Source organism: Ochotona princeps, chromosome 23, assembly GCF_030435755.1.
Source record: "Ochotona princeps isolate mOchPri1 chromosome 23, mOchPri1.hap1, whole genome shotgun sequence".
Classification (NCBI taxonomy): Eukaryota; Metazoa; Chordata; class Mammalia; order Lagomorpha; family Ochotonidae; genus Ochotona; species Ochotona princeps.
The window spans coordinates 39,177,466-39,196,549 of record NC_080854.1 but is presented as its reverse complement, the minus strand read 5'-3'; the positions used below and the strand labels follow the sequence as shown (position 1 = coordinate 39,196,549).

Sequence of the window (19,084 nt, the reverse complement as noted above, 5' to 3'; positions counted from 1 at the left end):
AGTGGCATCTTGCAGGTAGTTTCTCAACTCCTAGAAAGCTTTGCACAGACCTGGTTTGGAGGGTTAGAATTTGGTGAGGAGAGAGCGGCTATACAGGGAGACGTGCTGCCTCTGCTGACCACCGTGTCTGCATATTACCTGGCAGGACTGGACCGTAACCCTCTTCTGACAGGAGAGTGTGCCTTGGCAGAGGCAAGGTTGCTTGCTGAGGCTTGCCGTCGAGACCAGGGCTGATGGAAAGGGAGGGTCTGAAGCTGCACCAGTGGGAGTGTGTCAGCTCACATTTGTTGGTACATGCAGATGAGTGGGCTTCTTTAAGTTTCGTAATTAATCTCCCTTTTAAAATTTATTCTTGGGCCTGGTGCAACAGCATAGTGGTTAAAGCCCTCGCCTTAAACACGCTGGGATCCCATATGGGCACTGGTTCTAATCCCGGCAGCTCCACTTCCCATCCAGCTCCCTGCTTGTGGCCTGGGAAAGCAGTTGAGGAATGCCCAAAGCCTTGGGACCCTGCACCCTCGTGGGAGACCTGGAGGAGATTCCTGGCTCCTGGCTTTGGATTGGCAGAGTTCCGGCCGTTGCAGTCACTTGGGGAGTGAATCATCGCACGGAAGATCTTTCTCTCTGTCTCTCCTCCTCTCTGTATATCTGACTTTCCAATAAAACTAAATAAATCCTTGAAAAAATTTTTTATCCTTGCTGCCACTGAGATGATGTTAAACAAACAGAAAATTATGGCTGAATCTGACTGAATCAGAATTTACTTGGCTTCTCTGGGCTTCCAAGTCAGTAGAACACGGACCAGGGTTCCTTGATGCGGCGGAGTACACACAGGACGCGTGCATGGCATCCCACTCGGGAATTAAACAGGAGTGCAGGGGCACCTGCCTGTTCACAACATGTGTGCCTTGCTGAGGCCTTTCCTGCTGGTTGCGGGACAGCTCAGACTAGGGGTTCGACAAGGGCAGATCATGTGAGGAGAAAACCAGGAACCCCCTAAATGCATAAACTCATGAATAAAGTTGAGGTTTGCAGACCGACACTTGTTAGAACTCGAGTCTGAGAAGCAAAGTGGGACGAACGCGACCTGCGGCGGGGCCGCGAGCTGAATAATGCATCAGTCCACTGGGAATGGTCTCGGGTGCCGCGGAAAACAGGCCACGGCCTTGGCTCGGCCTCATACTGGGGGCAACTGAGGTGAAACAATGAAATGCTCACTGAGGGGGGAAATACATCTGACGGAAAAGCGCGGTAATTGGGACAGATTTCCGCATCCCTAACCCCGGGCGGGACACAGCCCTGGGCACCGGGCAGCCTTTCTGTGAGGAAACGGCGCGGGCAGGACGGGCGCTGCCCCGAGCCGGAAGGGAGCACCGCAGCCGGCCGGTTCTCTCCGGTCCCCTCAGGGGCGCGTCTCCCTCCCGGCTTTCCGGACGCACAGGCCGTACGGCGCACGCGCAGAAGTACTCGTTTACCGGTGCGTCCAGTTGTCGCACCGGCAACGGACAGCACCCGAACTGGACAACGCCGGGCCGCGTGACCGGAGCACGCACTTCCTGTGTCCCTGGAAGTGACGTGTTCAAGCCCCTCCCCCTGGAGGCGGAAGCGGAGTCTCACCGAGTCGTTCGCATCACACTAGGTTCTTCATCCTGGTGCTGCCTCGGCTGATGGCTGCCTACTCCTACCGCCCCGGTCCCGGGGCCGGCCCCGGCCCTTCCGCGGGTGCGGCGCTGCCGGACCAGAGCTTCCTGTGGAACGTCTTCCAGAGGTGAGGCCGCCACGATCTCCGAGTGGCGAGCGGTTCCTGCTCCCGGGGGGCCTCCCAGGCGCCCTTGTCCGACCCTCCTGCGCCCAGGCCCCACCTGCAGTGGCCTCCAGTCTTCCCGTTGGCGAGGGAGGGCAAGGGGCGCGCCTCCCGACCGCACCGGCGGGCTGGAGGAGCCGGAGGCGGGGGCGGAGGCTGTGACTCAAGTCTCTCGGGCAAGTCTGGACCCGGACGACCGCGACGGATGCGGAGGGCGGGTTTGTCCGCTTGCCCGGCGACGACGGCGAGGGAGGGAACCGACACGTAGTCCGTCCGGCCCGAGCACATCCCTGGCGTGCTGCGGGAAGGGGCCGGCTTACCTGGTCGTTTTGATCTTGTAGAGTTGATAAAGACAGGAGCGGGGTGATCTCGGACAACGAGCTTCAGCAGGCGCTGTCCAATGGTAAGTGGACTTTGGGGGTCTCCTAGGCACTGGTGACTTGGTGCCCAGTGGGTGTTATTGGTTCGCTGTGTGGAGTGGCTACCTGGTGTACTGAGAAACCGTGCAGACTAGACCCGCAGCCCTGGCGCACGGGCTTGCCTCGCGTTGGAGGGGGACCTTGGAGCAAGGGTTGGAAAGGGCAGGGCGGCAGTGAAGGTGGTTAGCGTCAAAGTCAGCAGGCAGGCTGATCACTGGTTCCCAAACCAGTAAGATAGGGTTAGAATCTGGAAAATGATTCCCGGTCTGCAAGCCTGGGGCTGGAGAAGGGGTTCTTGTTCTCTTTTTGACTGCCCTGTAGTCATTTTTAATTAATTCATCACTGTTTTCCCTGGTGATTGCTGAGCCTGGCTGAGCCAGCAAAATGTGTCGAAGTAGAAGCTGCTGTGTAGATTTTAGGGGCCAGAAAGGCACATTGGCTCTGCAGGGGGAATCCCATAAGGTACAGAAAAAGTCCTTGACTTCCTCAGGTGAGCCCTGGAGGGCATCCCCACGGGCATGGAAGGTACTGTCAGGTCCCTAGCAGGGCACTTCAGAAGGTCCAGGCAGCGTCCAGAGGTCAGTCTGGTCACTACAGGAGCTGCTGAAAGTAAGAAGGCAGTGGGGTTGTGGAATGTGAATGTTGGTTTCAGCAGGTGAACTCTGAGGAGTGTGAATGGAACACTGTCTGCTTCATTAAAGGATCAAGTGCAGTGGCCTTTCTGAAAGTTGCACTAACCTGGCTTTCCAGAGGTGCCCTTGAAGCCAGGAAAGGGCTCACGGTTAGGAAGTGATGGAAATGCCAGAAGGTTCGTGTGCATTAGTGGAAAGCAGCTTGATGTTGGAGAACACTGGATGAGGGAGTGCTGGACACTGCCTCACAGTGTTGGGGCCCGAGTCAGAAGGGAGCCCCTCTCGGTTGGCGCACACTGGGCATTTAGTGATTTTCTAATGGTTTGTATTGAGCTGAAGACTCTGCGTCTCACAGTAACACACGTGATTTCCAATTAGCCCAGGATCCCGGTGGTGGTTATCAAGCATTTATGCAGCTTGTTTCCAGGAAACTAGGAAGTACCCTAACCCTGGGTCTTTGTTGTTGTTGTTTTTCTTTTGGAAAGATTTATGTATTTATTTATTTGTTTATTTATTTATTTGACAGGCAATGAGACACAGAGAGGGGGAGAAACACAGAGAAGAGAGGTATTCCATCCACTGGTTGACTCCCCAAAATGGCTGCAATAACCAAAGCTGGGCCAGGCCAAAACCGGGAACCCAGGACTCATGCTAGGCCTCTCACATGGGTGCAGGGGCTTAAGCAGTTGGGCCTTCTTCTACTTTCTCAGACACATTAGCAGGAGATGGATTAGAAGGGAGAGCATGGTGGCATAACAGGCTAATCCTCTACTGGCATTCCATATGGGCACCAGTTCTAGTTTTCAGCCAAGCTTTGCCAAATTGTAGACTGCTGGACTTGGTACTTAGTACACTGTCTTGTGCCTTCCTGAAGTGCCAATCAAGCACTGGGACATGCTGACCAAAGACAAAAAGAGTTTAGGAGATGACGCTGTGGTTAGCAAGTAAAACTGCTGTTTACAGTGCCAACATCCCATGTGGATGCCAACTTGAGGCCCAGTTGCTCCACTTCCCCATCCAGCTCAATTCCTTGGACCTCTGTACCCACTTGGACGACCTGGAGGAAACTCCTGGGTTCAGGCTGATGCAGCTTTAGCCATTGCAGCTGCTTGGGAAGCGAACCAGCAGATGAAAGATCTGTTTCTGTCTCTCCCTCTCCCCTATCTCCCATAACTCTGTCTTTAAATAAACAAGTAAATGTTACTTCCTTTTTTCCTCTTCCTTCCTTCCTTCTTTCCTTTCCTTCTTTCTTTCTTTAAAAAAAAAAAAAAAAAAAGCTTGATAATACCCATAGAACATTTAAGAACTTACAACAAGGACCAGCTCTGGGAATCAAGCCGCTGCTTGCTTTGCCAGAATCCCTTCCTGAAGCACTTCATGAATCCCAGTTGCTTCCCTTCTTCCTCTTTTTAATCTTTTAAAATATATATTTTTAAAGATTTATTTATTTTTTATTACAAAGTCAGATATACAGAGAGGAGAAGAGACAGAGAGGAAGATCTTCTGTCCGATGATTCACTCCCCAAGTGAGCTGCAACAGCCAGTGCTATGCCGATCCGAAGCCACGAACCAGAAATTTCTTCCAGGTCTCCCACGCGGGTGCAGGGTCCCAAAGTCTTGGGCCGTCCTCGACTGCTTTCCCAGGCCACAAGCAGGGAGCTGGATGGGAAGTGGAACTGCCGGGATTAGAACCGGCGCCCGTATGGGATCCCAGCATGTTCAAGGAGAGGACTTAGCCGCTAGGCCACGCTGCCAGGCCCTTAAAATATTTTTTAAAGGTGTTTTTAATTGGAAAGGCAGATTTACAGAGAGAAGGAGATAAAGACAATTGATCTTCCACATGCTGGTTCACTCCCCAGATAGCCAGAACAGCCAGATCTGGGCTGGTCTGAAGCTAGGAGCCGAGAGCTTCCTCCAGTCCTCCCATGTGGTTGCAGTGGCCCAAAAATTTAATCCATCCTCTGCTGCTTTCACAGGCCAGGAGCAAGGAGCTGGATGGGGAAGTGGAGCAACTGGGCCTCAAGCTGGTGCCCCTATGGGAGTTGGCACTGTAGACAGCAGTTTTACTTGCTAACCACAGCGTCATCTCCTAAACTCTTTTTGTCTTTGGTCAGCATGTCCCAGTGCTTGATTGGCACTTCGGGAAGGTACAAGACAGTGTACTAAGTCCAGCAGTCTACAATTTGGCAAAGCTTGGCTGAAAGTTTAATCCGTGTTGGGTGGTTGATCTTTTCATATGCTATGTGCATCCAGGACCCTACTTCAGAGACTTTCTGTCCAGTGGTTTCAAGTTAATGGTGAAAGCTTTGTGATTCACTTTATTCTTTGCTTTTCAGTTTTGAGAATATTCCACAGGTTCAGATTTTCTGCAGCTTTCTATACTGGGAGTGGTGGTCAAACATTTGCCCTAATGAGTGTGACTGTACAGGCCTACCAACCCTGCATACTGACCGTGTGTGAGCAGTATACGCTTACTCCCTCAGACTGTGTGAACAGTACACACTTCCGCATGGACTGACCATGTATGAGCAGTACACGCTTACTCCCACAGATTGACCGTGCGTGAGCAGTACCCACTTACTCCTTCACAGACTGACTGTAAATGAATAGTATATGCTTACTCCCCCTGAAGACTCACAGTGTGTGAGTAGTACATGCTTACTCCCCCATAGACTGACAGTGTATGAGCAGTACATATACTGCAGACTGGCTTCTTGCGCTTCAGATGCTTCCAAAGCACTGTGGGCCTGCTCTCAGCCCTTCCCCTCACTGAGTTACAGCTCTCTGTGCATGCTGTTTGAACCTGTCCCTCACATGCCTGTGTGTCAACATTTCTGTAACATTTGTTGACATGAATGGGAAATGCTGCTGGTTCCAGGGAGTTAGACCTCTCAGTGGTAAGCCACTGTCGAAAGAGATTAAGGACCTTACTGGGCCTGGCGCGGTGGCCTAGTGGCTAAAGTCCTCGCCTTGAACATGCTGGGATCCCATATGGGCACTGGTTCTAATCCCGGCAGCTCCACTTCCCATCCAGCTCCCTGCTTATGGCCTGGGAAAGCAATTGAGAAAGGCCCAAAGCCTTGGGACCCTGCACCCATGTGGGAGACCTGGAGGAGGTTCCTGGCTCCAGGCTTTGGATTGGCAGAGTTCTGGCCGTTGTGGTCACTTGGGGAGTGAATCATCGGACAGAAGATCTTCCTCTCTGTCTCTCCTCCTCTCTGTATATCTGACTTTGTAATAAAAATAAGTAAATCTTTTAGAAAAAAAGAAGGACCCTACTGTTGTTAGTCACTTCCTGGGCGGGACTGAATCTGCCAATGAGTCTGCTGATTGCTGTCAGCAGTGTTCTTTGATTTCAGTGTAACTGTCAAGTATCCTGTGGTTGGATTGTTGGCATCAACTTGAGCTTTGATTTGTTTTTTTTGTTGGTTTTGTTTTGTTTTGTTTTGTTTTTGATCCACACTGCCTTCATAGTATACCTCCCTGTGTCCTCACGGTGTTGCTCCGTGCAGTACCCAGCAGTGTGCCATTGCCTGACAAGGCTGCATGAGATGTCTGCCTCCTGCAGGCAGCTACACCTCCAGAGGATAGGTGAGCTGCTCCTGATCTGCATACATGCGTAGGAAAAAGAGGTCACAGCTCGGGCCCGGCGGCGTGGCCTAGTGGCTAAAGTCCTCGCCTTGAAAGCCCCGGGATCCCATATGGGCGCCGGTTCTAATCCCGGCAGCTCCACTTCCCATCCAGCTCCCTGCTTGTGGCCTGGGAAAGCAGTTGAGGACGGCCCAATGCATTGGGACACTGCACCCGCGTGGGAGACCCGGAAGAGGTTCCAGGTTCCCGGCTTCGGATCGGCGCGCACCGGCCCGTTGCGGCTCACTTGGGGAGTAAATCATCGGACGGAAGATCTTCCTCTCTGTCTCTCCTCTGTATATATCTGGCTGTAATAAAATGAATAAATCTTTAAAAAAAAAAAAAAGAGGTCACAGCTGGAAAACCATAGAACTGGAGGCCTTGCAGTATTGGGATTGGCTGCCAGGGCTTCCGTTGGGAGTTAGGTAGATTCTTCCGTGTGTGAGCACTGCAAGTCGGCACACAGCAAGAAAGACAGGAATGGGAGCCCAAGTACAATGGGAAGAGAAAGTGCTGTTCCCATGTCTGGAACTACCTCTCTGACTTGGCCTTGTGGGTTTGTTTTTAACCAGTTTTCAGTAATGCTGACTTCTAATGCTTTCCTGCACATACTCCTGCCCACTGCCCACTGCCCCCTAAACTTCCATACAGGAGGCTCCTGCGGCTTGCAGATCTGTGCAGTAGACACAGAGACAGGTGCCCCTCCTCTGTGGGAGGAGTGCACCTTTCCTATACTTGTGCGTGAGGTCCCAAGAGGAGTAGGAGAATCATTTGGCCAGCGGGTTACGGGGCCCCAGAAAAAGCTCCCCACAGAAGGAGCCTAGGTTGAAATGTCAGGTGTGTGTTTCTGGAGGAGACTTCTCTGGGCTGAGTTGTGTGAGCCCAGATTACAGGAATGCAAGGGCTGTGGTATTGCAGACCCTGCCACACGCATTTCAGGCAAAACTGCTGACCTGGAATACAGGTGTGACTGCCTGGCTCCACAGAGTGTAGGGCTGGTTAGGGCCACTGAGTGCCCCTACTTCAAAAGTTCTTTTTAAGTCTTTCAGTGAGTGTGAAAACTAGTAAAGGGACACATGAATCTTGGGCATATGATGAGCTTCACGTGCTCTCAGTGGAGCAGTGGCTGAGTTTTCAGGACCAGCAGTGTTCCCGAAAAACAGACTGCAGCTTAGGAGGACTCCACAAGTGGGGAAACCATGAGGAAGTAGTCTGCCATGCGTCCCATGCTCCATGCTGCCTTGAACACAGCTGCTGGGGCCTGTGCTCTGGGCATCTTGGCAACTCCCACGCCATAGGCAGTGGTGATGAGGGTGAAACCATTGCTGCCTTCTCAGCTTACCTGGTCCCTGCATGCCTGGAAAATTCAGTGTGTGTTAAGGTAACATGAGATGATTTTTTTGGTTATATCTTGGGGAGAGTAAGCCTACAGCCTCACATAATTGTAGTCAGCATTGAGTGTCTGGCAGGACACTAGACCCACAGTGCTTAGAGCACGTTCCTGTGGTCATGGCAGCCAAAACACCTCCCAGAGGGTCCCTGTAAAATGTTTTAATTGTGGTTGTTTGCTGTTTATTCCAGGTACATGGACTCCATTTAACCCTGTGACCGTGAGATCGATCATATGTGAGTATCTGTGGGCCTGGCTTGTGGAACCTGAGACTGCCCGGACAGGACTGTGCCTCTCATTGTCTGTGGCTTCACAGTCCCCAAACCCCCACCTGTGAGACGATGCGGGGAGTAGGACATTGAACCTCTAACTTTTCCCCCAGTTCTGTCCTGTCTTCTGTGTATGTGGGTGTGTGTTTACTTTCACAGACTTTTATTTATTTTGTATTTATTTATTTTTATTGGAAAGTTAGATTTACAGAGAGGAGAGACAGAAAGAAGGAAAAGATCTTTCATCTGCTGGTTCACTCCCCAAGTGGGTGCAACAGCTGGAGCTGAGCTGATCCAAAGCCAGGAGCCAGGAGCTGCTTTCCGGTCTCCCACATGGGTGCAGGGTCCCAAGGCTTTGGGCCATCTGATGCTTTCTCAGACCACAAGCAAGGAGCTGGAAGGAAAGTGGAGCTGCCAGGATCTGAACCAGTGCCCAATAGGATCCTGATGCATGCAAAGCAAGGAGTTGAGCTACTAGGCTACTGCACGAGGCCCAACTTTTTATTTCTAATTTACTGTTTGACCCATTCCTTTTGTTTCTAATTCCTAAGATTGTATATGTGTAAAATTTCTGAATTACTATTTGCTTATCCGAAGTCTTTCTTGGGGTGTGTGTGTGTGTGGTCTCTTACCATTTGTACATTTGTTAGTTTCAAGATTTTTTTTAATCGAAGGTAGGTGTGTGTTTGTGAGAGACCAGGAGAGAGTATGCCGGTGTCTGGAATGTGGAATCAAAGGATGTGTTTGAGTATGGAGCATTTTGAAACCTATGCATAGTTTTCTCACAAGGCTCATTTCCGTGTATTTCGCTTTGTATTTTTGATATCAGCGTGAGATCCTGGGAAGGGTGCTCCTGGATAATTTCTTTTTGGATTGGTGTTTGTTTGAACTTCATGTAGACATGACCTGAGCCAGAGGTATATCCTGCAGAAGGGTTTGCTTCGTTCATGTGATGCTGGGTAGGAATTCTCACAGCCTTCCTGGCTGCCCAGACAGCAGGGTCTTGAACTCCAAGTGTAGGAGAGTCCCTGCAGCTGTGAGTCATCTGGAGGCGGCCCTCACCCCTCTCTTTGTTGTTCAGGGCCGGTCCTTTCCTTACCTCCTCTCTGCATCTTTGCTCCCATTGCCTTGTTTTCAAGCTGTGGGCTTAGTCCTCTCACTTCCTGTGTCCAGTGTTTCCCGATGGGACTGCTGCTTGTTTCAGTCAGCTTACTGTACAACTGTAGCCTTGTGAGTATCTTATCTTGTGTTTAGATTCCAGGGATCCCTCCCTTTATTGCATGTGATCACTAGGATCCCTCACTTCCCGTGTGTGTTCTCTAGGATCTGTCACTTGCCATGTGTGGCCCTGTGGGAATTCTCTGACTTCTCATGAGTTCAGCTGCATGGTAGCATCAAAGTCGATACCATCTCCTTGTTTGGTAATTTACCATCCTGTGGTGGCAGAGACTTTGCCTTAAGTCCAGGGAGATGCTGACAGGTACAGGTACCTGGGATCTGCTCCTGTGCTGAGCTCCATCGCCCAAAGTGGCTGCTGATGTGGGTTCTTAAGTGTGATCAAGTGAGGCAGCTACCTGTATACGCTGCCCTCTAAACACAGTCTTGTCTTACCCCCGGCTGCAAGTGTGGCTGGTTGTCAGAAGAAACACCGGTGCTTTTCTCTACACAGATGTTTAGTATGTGAAGTTTAAATGAATGCTAGTCACTTCTGATGCAACCAAGAACATTGGTGTTACAGTCTCATAGTAATACTGTGATTTGTAAAGAGACCAAATGCCTTAGCTTTTTTTTTTTTTTTTTTTTTTTTTTTTAGGATTTATTTATTCATTTTGGAAGGGAGAGATTGTCCATCTGCCAGTTTTGTGTGTGTGTGTGTGTGTTTTTAAGATTTATTTTACTTTAATTGGAAAGGCAAATATACAGAGAGGAGGGATAAAGAGGAAAATCTTAAAAAAAAATTTATCTATTTTTATTGGAAAGGCGGATATACAGAGGAGGAGAGACAGAGAGGAAGATCTTCCATCCGATGGTTCACTCCCCAAGCGGTCGTAATGGCTGGAGCTCTGCCAATCCAAAGCCAGGAACCAGGAGCTCTTCCAGGTCTCCCACATGGGTGCAGTGTCCCAAGGCTTTGGGCCATCCTCGACTGCTTTCCCAGGACACAAGCAGGGAGCTGGATGGGAAGCGGGGCCGCCGGGGTTAGAACCGGCACCCATATGGGATCCCGGCACGTTCAAGGCAAGGACTTTAACCACTAGGCTATCGTGCTGGGCCCAAGGAGAATCTTTTGTCTGTTGATTGACTCCTCAAGTGACCACAATGGCCATAGCTGAGCCAATCCAAAGCCAGGAGCCTGGAGCCTCTTCTGAGTCTCCCATGCAGATGCAGGGTTCCAAGGTTTTGGGCCATCCTCAACTGCTTTCCCAGGCCACAATCAGGGAGCTGAATGGGAAATGGGGCTGCCAGGATCAAAACCAGGACCCATATGGGATCCCAGCGCATGTAAGGTGAGAACTTTAGCCACTATACTACCGCACCCAGCCCCCATCTGCCAGTTTACTCTCCAAATGACCACAGCAGTTGGAGCTGGGCTGATCTGAAGCCAGGAGCTAGGAGCTTTTCAAGTTTCGTGTGTGGGCAGCAGAGGCCATCTTCTGCTGCTTTCCCAGGTGCATTGGCAGGAAACTGAATTGGAAGTGAAGCAGCTGGGACTAGAACCAGGGCCACAGCACAGTTGTTCTGAGTCTGCATGTGTTTTGGCTTCACACTGCAGGTAATATGACAATTCAGCAGACAGTGTTCATGAGCCAGCACTGTGATTAAAAGGCTGGGCACCATGCCAGCCTCCAGAGGAGCCGAGGTTGCTTGGAAGCCAGGGGTGGGTGTCTGGGGTTGGGTCTCTGGTTGTGCGATGTGAACATTTGACCTGATGTGCAGTGTGTCTATTCTCTCTTGTCTCAGCTATGTTTGACCGAGAGAACAAGGCCGGCGTGAATTTCAGTGAGTTCACAGGCGTGTGGAAGTATATCACCGACTGGCAGAACGTGTTCCGCACCTACGACCGGGACAACTCAGGGATGATCGACAAGAACGAGCTCAAGCAAGCACTCTCAGGTTTTGGTAATTCACTGACCTTCATTGTGAAGCTGGGAGCCACTGCAGCTTCTTTGTGACTTTGTTCCAGTTACTGATGTTTTTCACTGAGTATGTGTAACGTTTCTGTTTGTACTGTACAGGTTCATATTTGGTATATTTGTGTCATGAAGGCTTACGTTTGACATGGAGATTTTGTGGTCTGTGAGGATCCCTCACTTCCTGTGTGTGGTCTGTGAGGATCCCTCACTTCCTTCAGTTTTTTCATCAGAAATGAGATAAGGGCTATGCACATTGTCTGTGTTGTGTGGACTGGAGTGGTTTCACCAGCAAAACTGAGAATGTGGTTAACATAACATGGTTGAATGAAATAAGATGGTGTGGGGCACATTACACTTCATGTTACATCCAAATACAAGAAAGAAAAGATGAAATGCCCCACAGGAACATTGGGTTAGAGTTGTGCAGTTGTGTTCCCATTCTCAGGAGTATTCCACATGTGTGTGTGTATGTCAGGCTTTAGCCTGTTGCCATGTGCCGTGCTTTTAGTATTCATGGCACCTGTCCAGGGTGCATCCAAGGGCCTGTCAGGTAGAATGGCCCCTTGAATGCACCCTGGGGAATGGAGAAACCTGACCAAGGCCATGGCTGCAGCAGATGCAGGTTTGGACAATTCCTTCAGATGTTTCATCCAGCTATGAAGCACAAGCTTTGTTTTATTTAAAAGGCTGCTTACATGAAAGCGCTTCCTATAAAAAACGTAAGTTAGATCATGTCTAACTATCTCACCTTGTTGAGTCTGAAGGTAGGTTGTAGGGTTAAGATGGCTCCTGCCCTCTCAGGGTGCACCTTGGGGCTCTTTTCTACTCTCCCTCTCCTTTCCTTTGAGCTGGCCCATTGGGTGAGTCAGAAATACTTCCAGAGCTCACCAGCTGTGGGCCAGACTTGGGGCAGGGCAGGGGGAGGTCTCTCTAAATTGGAACTGCAGTACACCTGACCTTGTTGGCCTTGGTCAGGCTTCCCCTCTGGGAAGGAACATCCCTGAGTGGTCGCCTGGAGTGCTGTGAGATCCTACCAGGCTCTGGTTCTGGGGATGAGCTCAGTGGGTGTGCATGAGACAACACTAACGCAGAGGATGCCCACCAGGCCTTGGTGTCCTCGTCAGACTGAGATCATCATGCAGATATCAGCGCATGGCCAGTCAGGGCAGGCAGTGACAGAATCCTCTCTGCCGTCCCAGTCATTACTGCTTGCACCAGCAGGAGCGTGATGTTAAAGGAGTCAGCCTACGAAGCAAAACGTATACTCCCTACTCTGCTGTCGCTGACACTACCAAGCTCCTGTCTTCTGCTCAGCCTGTGGAGTGCTGTGAGGTGGTCCTCACACAGTTAGGGCCACAGTGTGCCCTGAATGCTCCTGAAGATGCTGTGTACCTGTGGGCGTGTTTGAGTCTTTATCAGTAAAACAGTGAGTTTTCCTACAGGTAATTGACTGTGAAATTCACTTAGACAATAAATACACACGTCCTTACGAATATGCCATGAGACTAAAAACCAGTAGGGCTGTTTGTTTTATTACAAAGTCAGAGCTACAGAAAGAAAGGTACTCGGTGTGCGGATTCATTCCCCAAGTGGCCACAAGGGCTGGAGCTGAGCTGATCCAAAGCCAGAAGCATCTTCTAGATCTCCATGCGAGTGCAGGGTCCCAAGGCTTTGGGCCATCCTCAACTGCTCTCCCAGGCCACAAGCAGGGAGCTGGATGGGAAGTGGAGCAGCTGGGACATGAACCAGCACTCATGTGGGGTCCTGGCACATGCAAGGCAAGGACTTTAGCTATTAGCCTACCATGCTGGGCCCAGTGGGACTGCTTTATCACCGGCTCCTCTCAGTGAGGACAGATCAGCCAGATAGATAGGGGTGGCGGAAGGAAGGAGACAGGCAAGGAGTGTTCCCATCTGAAGCAGCCCTATGGCCCTACCAGAAGCTCTGGTAAATTTGAAATAAATTGGAGCATTTCGGGGACCTGTGAGAGGAGTTGAGGTTGCTCTAATGTTGCATGGATTTGCTGCCTTGTAGGGAGGTGTTCACCAGTTCCCTTCTGTGCTACTTGACAGGTAACTGAGGGCAGCTACTTGGTCATACAGGACTTTGGTGGGTTTCCAGAACAGCTCTGCCATGGTGTTCCTTGCGGGGAGTGGACGGTGCTGGTCTGCGAGTCTTGCCCGAGGGCTGTGTGACTTTCGGTGGATTTGCAGTTGTTTCCCTCCACCTGCCCTGGCCTACCACTGACACTGGTCTTATCTTTAAGGGTATCGGCTCTCTGACCAGTTCCACGACATCCTCATCCGCAAGTTTGACCGGCAGGGACGGGGGCAGATTGCTTTTGATGACTTCATCCAGGGGTGCATCGTCCTGCAGGTGAGCAGAGGCACTGGGTGCTGGAAGGGCATGGCCATCAGGCTGGAGTGGTGTGGTCTGGTCTTTGCAGAGGTAACTGCTTCTACGATGGGCATGAGGACAACATCATGTTCCTGCCTTGGAGGTATGCAGCTGTCGATTCGGAGGAGGCCCTTTCTCTGAGTGCTCTATGCCTCTACACAAACTTCAGTCTGAGAGAACACACTGAAATCTCAGAGCTGCTTCATCACTGACTGATGCCAAAGGGGAAAAACCAAGGCAGAGCATGCAAGGTGCCTGTCGGACAGGGCAGAACGAGGACCTGACCTGACTATTTCCTTGCAGCCCCTGCTGCTGTTGGGGATCCAGGGTCTGCAACTTTAGGAATGCAGTGGGTTCTTAACTGGTTGGTAGCTGAACAGACTAATCCTTCATCTAAGGCACTGGCATCCCATATGGGCGCTGGTTCTAATCCCGGCAGCTCCACTTCCCATCTAACTCCCTGCTTGTGGCCTGGGAGAGCAGTCGAGGATGGCCCAAAGCCTTGGGACCATGCACCCTCGTGGGAGACCTGGAGGTGATTCCTGGCTCCTGGCTTTGGATCAACACAGCACTGGCCGTTGCAGTCACTTGGGGAGTGAATCATCAGACAGAAGATATTTCTCTCTGGCTTTCCTCCTCTCTGTATATATCTGATTTTGCAATAAAAATAAACCTTAAAAAAAGAGTCCAAGCCAAGCACTGCCATGTATGATTCCAGTGTGAATTTTGGGTTTTTTAAAGATTCATTTGTTTTTATTTGAAAAGCATATATATTTTTAAAGATTTATTTATTTTATTGGAAAGGCAGATGTACAGAGAGGAAGAGAGGCAGAGAGGAAGATCTTCCATCTGATGATTCACTCCCCAAGTGGCCACAACGGCTGGTGCTGTGCCGATCCAAAGCCAGGAGCCAGAAACTTCTTTCCGGGTCTCCCACACGGTGCAGTGTCCCAAGGCTTTGGGCCATCCTCGACTGCTTTCCCAGGCCACAAACAGGGAGCTGGATGGGGAGTGGAGCTGCCGGGATTAGAACCAGCGCCCGTATGGGATCTGGGCGCGTTCAAGGCGAGGACCTTAACCATTATGCTATTGTGCCAGGCCCGAAAAGCATATTTTTTATAGAGGAGAAATAGAGGATCTTTCATCCACTGGTTGACTCCCCTGGCTACTAGAGGCAGAACTGAGCTGATCTAAAGCTAGGAGCCAGGAGCGTCTTCCAGGCCTCTTACATGGGTGCAGGGGCCCACGAACTTGAGCCTTCCTCCACTTCCCTCTCTGTGGGCGCCCCCATGGGATGCGAATGCCACAGGTAAAGGGTCAGCCTGCTCTACCACTGCACCCCCCCCCAAGGTCCAATGGAGTGTTAACCACAGGTTGCACGCCCACTCTGGGCGTGTCACTTAGCAGTGTGAGCATTAGAGTGCACACCAGCTTCCCAGGTGCTGGCGATGCTGACTTTTGTGTGGGTGGCGGAGGTCTGTATCCCTGCAGGGTCATGGGGAGGTGGCTCATCCTCTGGTCCTGGCCTGCTTGAGCTACACAGGATTGTGCTGCGGCATGCCTATCCTCTGCTTACCACAGTTCCGAGTATGTCATCCAGAAGGGGCCCTGGACCTTCCTGTTAGAGGCTATGGTGGCAAGGCTGCTCTAATTGGCTGGAGATGGGTGGGAGGGGGACCCTGAGCCCACACACACACACAGACAGTCTCAAAGTACAGGGAAGGGTCAGGCTACCTTCTCATCTGTGGCAGGCTGGGCCTGCCCTGCATCCCAGTCCGCAGGTGGAAGTTCCTACTGCGGGGAGTCAGGCGTGGGAGGTGAGATGCCTGTTCCTGAAATTGGGGCTCTACCTGGTGAGCCTATTCTGCTGTCTGCATCAAGGTCTGATGGCCTGCTGCTCTGTGTATCCCCAGAGGCTGACGGACATATTCCGACGCTATGACACGGATCAGGATGGCTGGATCCAGGTGTCCTACGAGCAGTATCTTTCCATGGTCTTCAGCATCGTATGACTTTGGCGACATCAGCCGTCCATGTTCTTCAGTGTTGTGTGACGTCACCTCTGAGTTACAGCACGACTACAGAGCAAAGACTGGAAATGCCAAATTTCTGACCTTTCAATGGAGTGGAGCACAGATGTTAGATTTTATAGAATCTACCTGGAGACCAGTTGTACATATGTGGATAGCTGCCTCCTATTCTCTCAGTTATAACATGTCCTTGTAAGCAAACGCTACTGTTGGAACCCTAACCTTAGGGTGTACGTGTTGGCTTTGGTGACTAATTGTGCCACAAGGTGAAAATGTCATGATGAGACAATGTGTCAGCAATTATGCTTACAGAAAATGCATCATGTTCATGTCCAGGTACTAGTTCTGTAGAGAAAATGCTTTCTTAGCCAGTGGAGACCTTAAACGCACAGAGCTTACGCAGGCTTTTCATGTGCCTTACTTTGTAAAGAGGGGTTTATTAGATCCGATGGAATATGTAATATAACAATAAACTAACAGGTACTAATGAGCTTCAGAGAACACACCATGTCTTGATGAGCCAGCTCAGACCTGCTTGCCCAGAACACCCCAGAGGTGGTCTCCAGAAGCCCAGCAAAGCTATGGCTTTCTGTCTCAGGCCAAGGTTTAAGTTGTGTAAGACTTCTCTGCCCAGATGAACAAATCCAGTCTGAAGGGGGAGTTTAACCACACTACCTTGTCTCTGTCTTAATTATAGGTTCTCGTTTTATTATTTGAAAGGCAGAGTTACAGAGAAAGAGAGGTCTTCGTCTGCTGGTTCACTCCCTGTGTGGCCAAAAGGACTGACTCTCAGCTGAACTAAAGCCAGGAGCCTCTTTCCCCATCTCCCTCATGGGTGCAAGGGCCAGGAACTTGGACCAACTTCTGCTGCTTTCCCAGTCCATAGCAGAGAACCAGCCCCCATGTGGGGTGCCAGTGTAGCAGGTGACACCTTAACTTGTCTATGCCACAACACCAGCACCTTAAATTACATTTTTACACATAGAACATTAAGGTATGGTAGCCTCATAGGCTGTCAACCCATGGCCATTTCTGCCATGGCCATGTCACTGCCTGATGCTAACCGAGCCTGCTTGCATCTCATGTCCCATGTCCCATGCTGGGGCAAGCCTAAACTCAGACACCCCAGTCAGTCCAGGAGAGCCGGCTGCTCAGGTACCTTGGGACCAAGAACTCTTGCTCCGCCCCAGCCTCAACGTTCTGTCGTCTCAGGTGACCTGGCGTCCCCAGCTGTCCCCCTACCCTCCCATGGGCAGAACAGAATATGTTTGGCTGCCTGGGCTTCTCCTCAAGCTGTATTCCCTGGCATCTGCAACTTGGGGTTGCAGCTTTGCCAACAACACCTGCTTGACACCAGTCCTTCCCTCCCTTCGTCCATGTCATTCTCCATGTCACCATACTAATGGGGAAGCTTCTGGAAAAAACCCTGCTAGGGAAGCCAGCATCTGTGAAGGTGTGTGCCCCCCTGCCACCTGTCACCCTTGCTTGGTGCACAGGGTTCTCTGGGAGTGAACTTTCACACTCCCAGATGTTGTAGGCCTGGAGTGTTGGCCCCATGTCTGCCAGCTTGGTTGGTGTAGGAACTTGTTTGCTGCACCTTGGCATCCACCATAATGGGCTCAACAGAGGACAGCCCCCTCCCCTGGTGCCTGTGTGGAAAGGAGTGGATGTCAGCTCACCCTAGGCCATGGAGGGGCTGGAGAGATCAGAAAGTCATGCTTCAGGGGGACTCTGGTGGCCTAGCAGAGTTTCAGATGCCACTAGCCAGGGGTTCACGCCAACCTTATCCCTTCGTCTGGGGCTCCTTGGCTGTTGGGATCACTGGCATTTCTTTTTTTTTTTAAAGATTTTTCATTATTATTGGAAAGCCGGATATACAGAGAGGAGGAGAGACACAAAGGAAGATCTTCCATCCGATGTTTCACTCCCGAACTGAGCCGCAACGGGCCGGTGCGCACCGATCCAAAGCCGGGAACCAGGAACCTCTTCCGGGTCTCCCACGCGGGTGCAGGGTCCCAAAGCATTGGGCCGTCCTCGACTGCTTTCCCAGGCCACAAGCAGGGAGCTGGATGGGAAGTGGAGCTGCCGGGATTAGAACTGGTGCCCATATGGGATCCCGGGGCTTTCAAGGCAAGGACTTTAGCCGCTAGGCCACGCTGCCGGGCCGGATCACTGGCATTTCGATGTTGAGTTTCCCTACTAAGGTGGTCACCAATAAGGTCCGCTCGACCCCACGGGCACCCAGCCTCAGCTTTCTACCACCTGTCTGGAGACCTGCCCCAACACCATCCCACATGGCCACTCAACTTTCCCTGGTGTAGCTGCTGTTCATTCACCCTGCCCACATCCATGTCCCACACAGCCATTTGAGCACAGGTGCATCCCAGATCCTCAAGGCCCTGCTGCCTTCCCTGCCCACTTGTTCCCCCTCCCCCAGGCCCATGCTACCTCCCTTGCCTGCCTGTCTCTCAGCAGACCTGCAGCACCCTTGGCCTGGATATGCTCCTTAGCTGGGATCCCTAGGGAAAGGACTGATTGTTGCTACAGCACCTGCCCCAGCTGCATGATGGTGGCCACCCCTTGGGCCTGGTAGATCACGGGATGCCAGGTGTCCACCTCCTGTGTCAGCTGCTGCAAGGAGGCTTGTGTCAATTGTGATGAACTTGGCATTTCCTGAAGGGAAGTGACAACCAGGCAGAGTTGGCTGTGGGTGGATTACGGTTCAAACTCAAAGTGTGTATTTCTCAGAGCCCCACAGGTGTGTGTGCTCAGGCATGTGGTCCTGGGTCTGCTTAGGGGAACACATGCGGGGAGGGCCTGTCAGAACAAAACCCTGTGAGCTTGTGAGGACTGAGCTCTGGAGCGGTTTCTGCTGTAAACCAGCTGATGGGGTGATGAACAATAAGTGGGAAGTAGTCTGGGTGTGCAGGTGGACAGCCCTGTGAGGACTCTGCTAAACAGAAGGAACGTGGAAACTGGAGAAGCACCCCAAGTGTTGGCTTGCAGCTCGGCCACACGGGGGCAGTGTAATCACACCACCACCAGCCTCAAGCTTCTGGCAGAAAGGACCTGCTATGGCCAAGAGGGCCAGAGTGGCACTGGGCAGCTGTGGAGGAGGCTGCTGGGGGGGGGCAGGTTTGGTGTTGCCGGCCCTGTGGCTCTGCCCTCCAGCTGTGCCCTGTATCCATTCCCAGTGACCAGGCATCGTCAAGGAGCAGACCCTGGATCCTCTATCCCCACCTGCAGCACTGGTCTGTCCTGGTCACTCACACATTCACAACCACAACCTGACCACAGTGGCTCCATCAGAGATGACCCGGGAGTGGCCAGGATGGACTGAGTGGTGGATCCCTCCTTGAGCTCACCAGAATCCACCTGG

The 19,084-nt window shown here is 51.5% G+C and overlaps 1 protein-coding gene across 3 annotated transcripts; it reads left to right on the top strand.

Moving 5' to 3' along the window:
- The first annotated feature begins 1,580 nt into the window (after positions 1 to 1,580).
- Positions 1,581 to 16,195, top strand: PDCD6 (programmed cell death 6). Of its 3 annotated transcripts, none has more exons than XM_004597907.3 (6): positions 1,583 to 1,768; positions 2,146 to 2,207; positions 8,067 to 8,111; positions 11,106 to 11,258; positions 13,545 to 13,654; positions 15,589 to 16,195. In XM_004597907.3, the coding sequence occupies exons 1-6, from the start codon at positions 1,668 to 1,670 to the stop codon at positions 15,685 to 15,687; spliced, it is 570 nt and encodes a 189-aa protein (XP_004597964.1). In that variant the 5' UTR covers positions 1,583 to 1,667; the 3' UTR covers positions 15,688 to 16,195. The 3 variants fall into 3 exon arrangements, with proteins under 3 accessions (XP_058536043.1, XP_004597964.1, XP_004597963.1); XM_004597906.3 differs by having other exon boundaries at positions 1,584 to 1,768; positions 11,106 to 11,264; XM_058680060.1 differs by lacking the exon at positions 11,106 to 11,258 and having other exon boundaries at positions 1,581 to 1,768.
- Positions 16,196 to 19,084: the final 2,889 nt, after the last annotated feature.

Excerpts from the sequence above, each read along its gene's own strand:
- PDCD6 (XM_004597906.3), top strand. The coding sequence starts at position 1,668 with ATGGCTGCCTACTCCTACCGCCCCGGTCCCGGGGCCGGCCCCGGCCCT. Across the intron at positions 2,208-8,066 it reads TCAGCAGGCGCTGTCCAATG|GTACATGGACTCCATTTAAC; the intron begins GTAAGTGGACTT and ends TGTTTATTCCAG. Across the intron at positions 8,112-11,105 it reads GACCGTGAGATCGATCATAT|CTATGTTTGACCGAGAGAAC; the intron begins GTGAGTATCTGT and ends CTCTTGTCTCAG.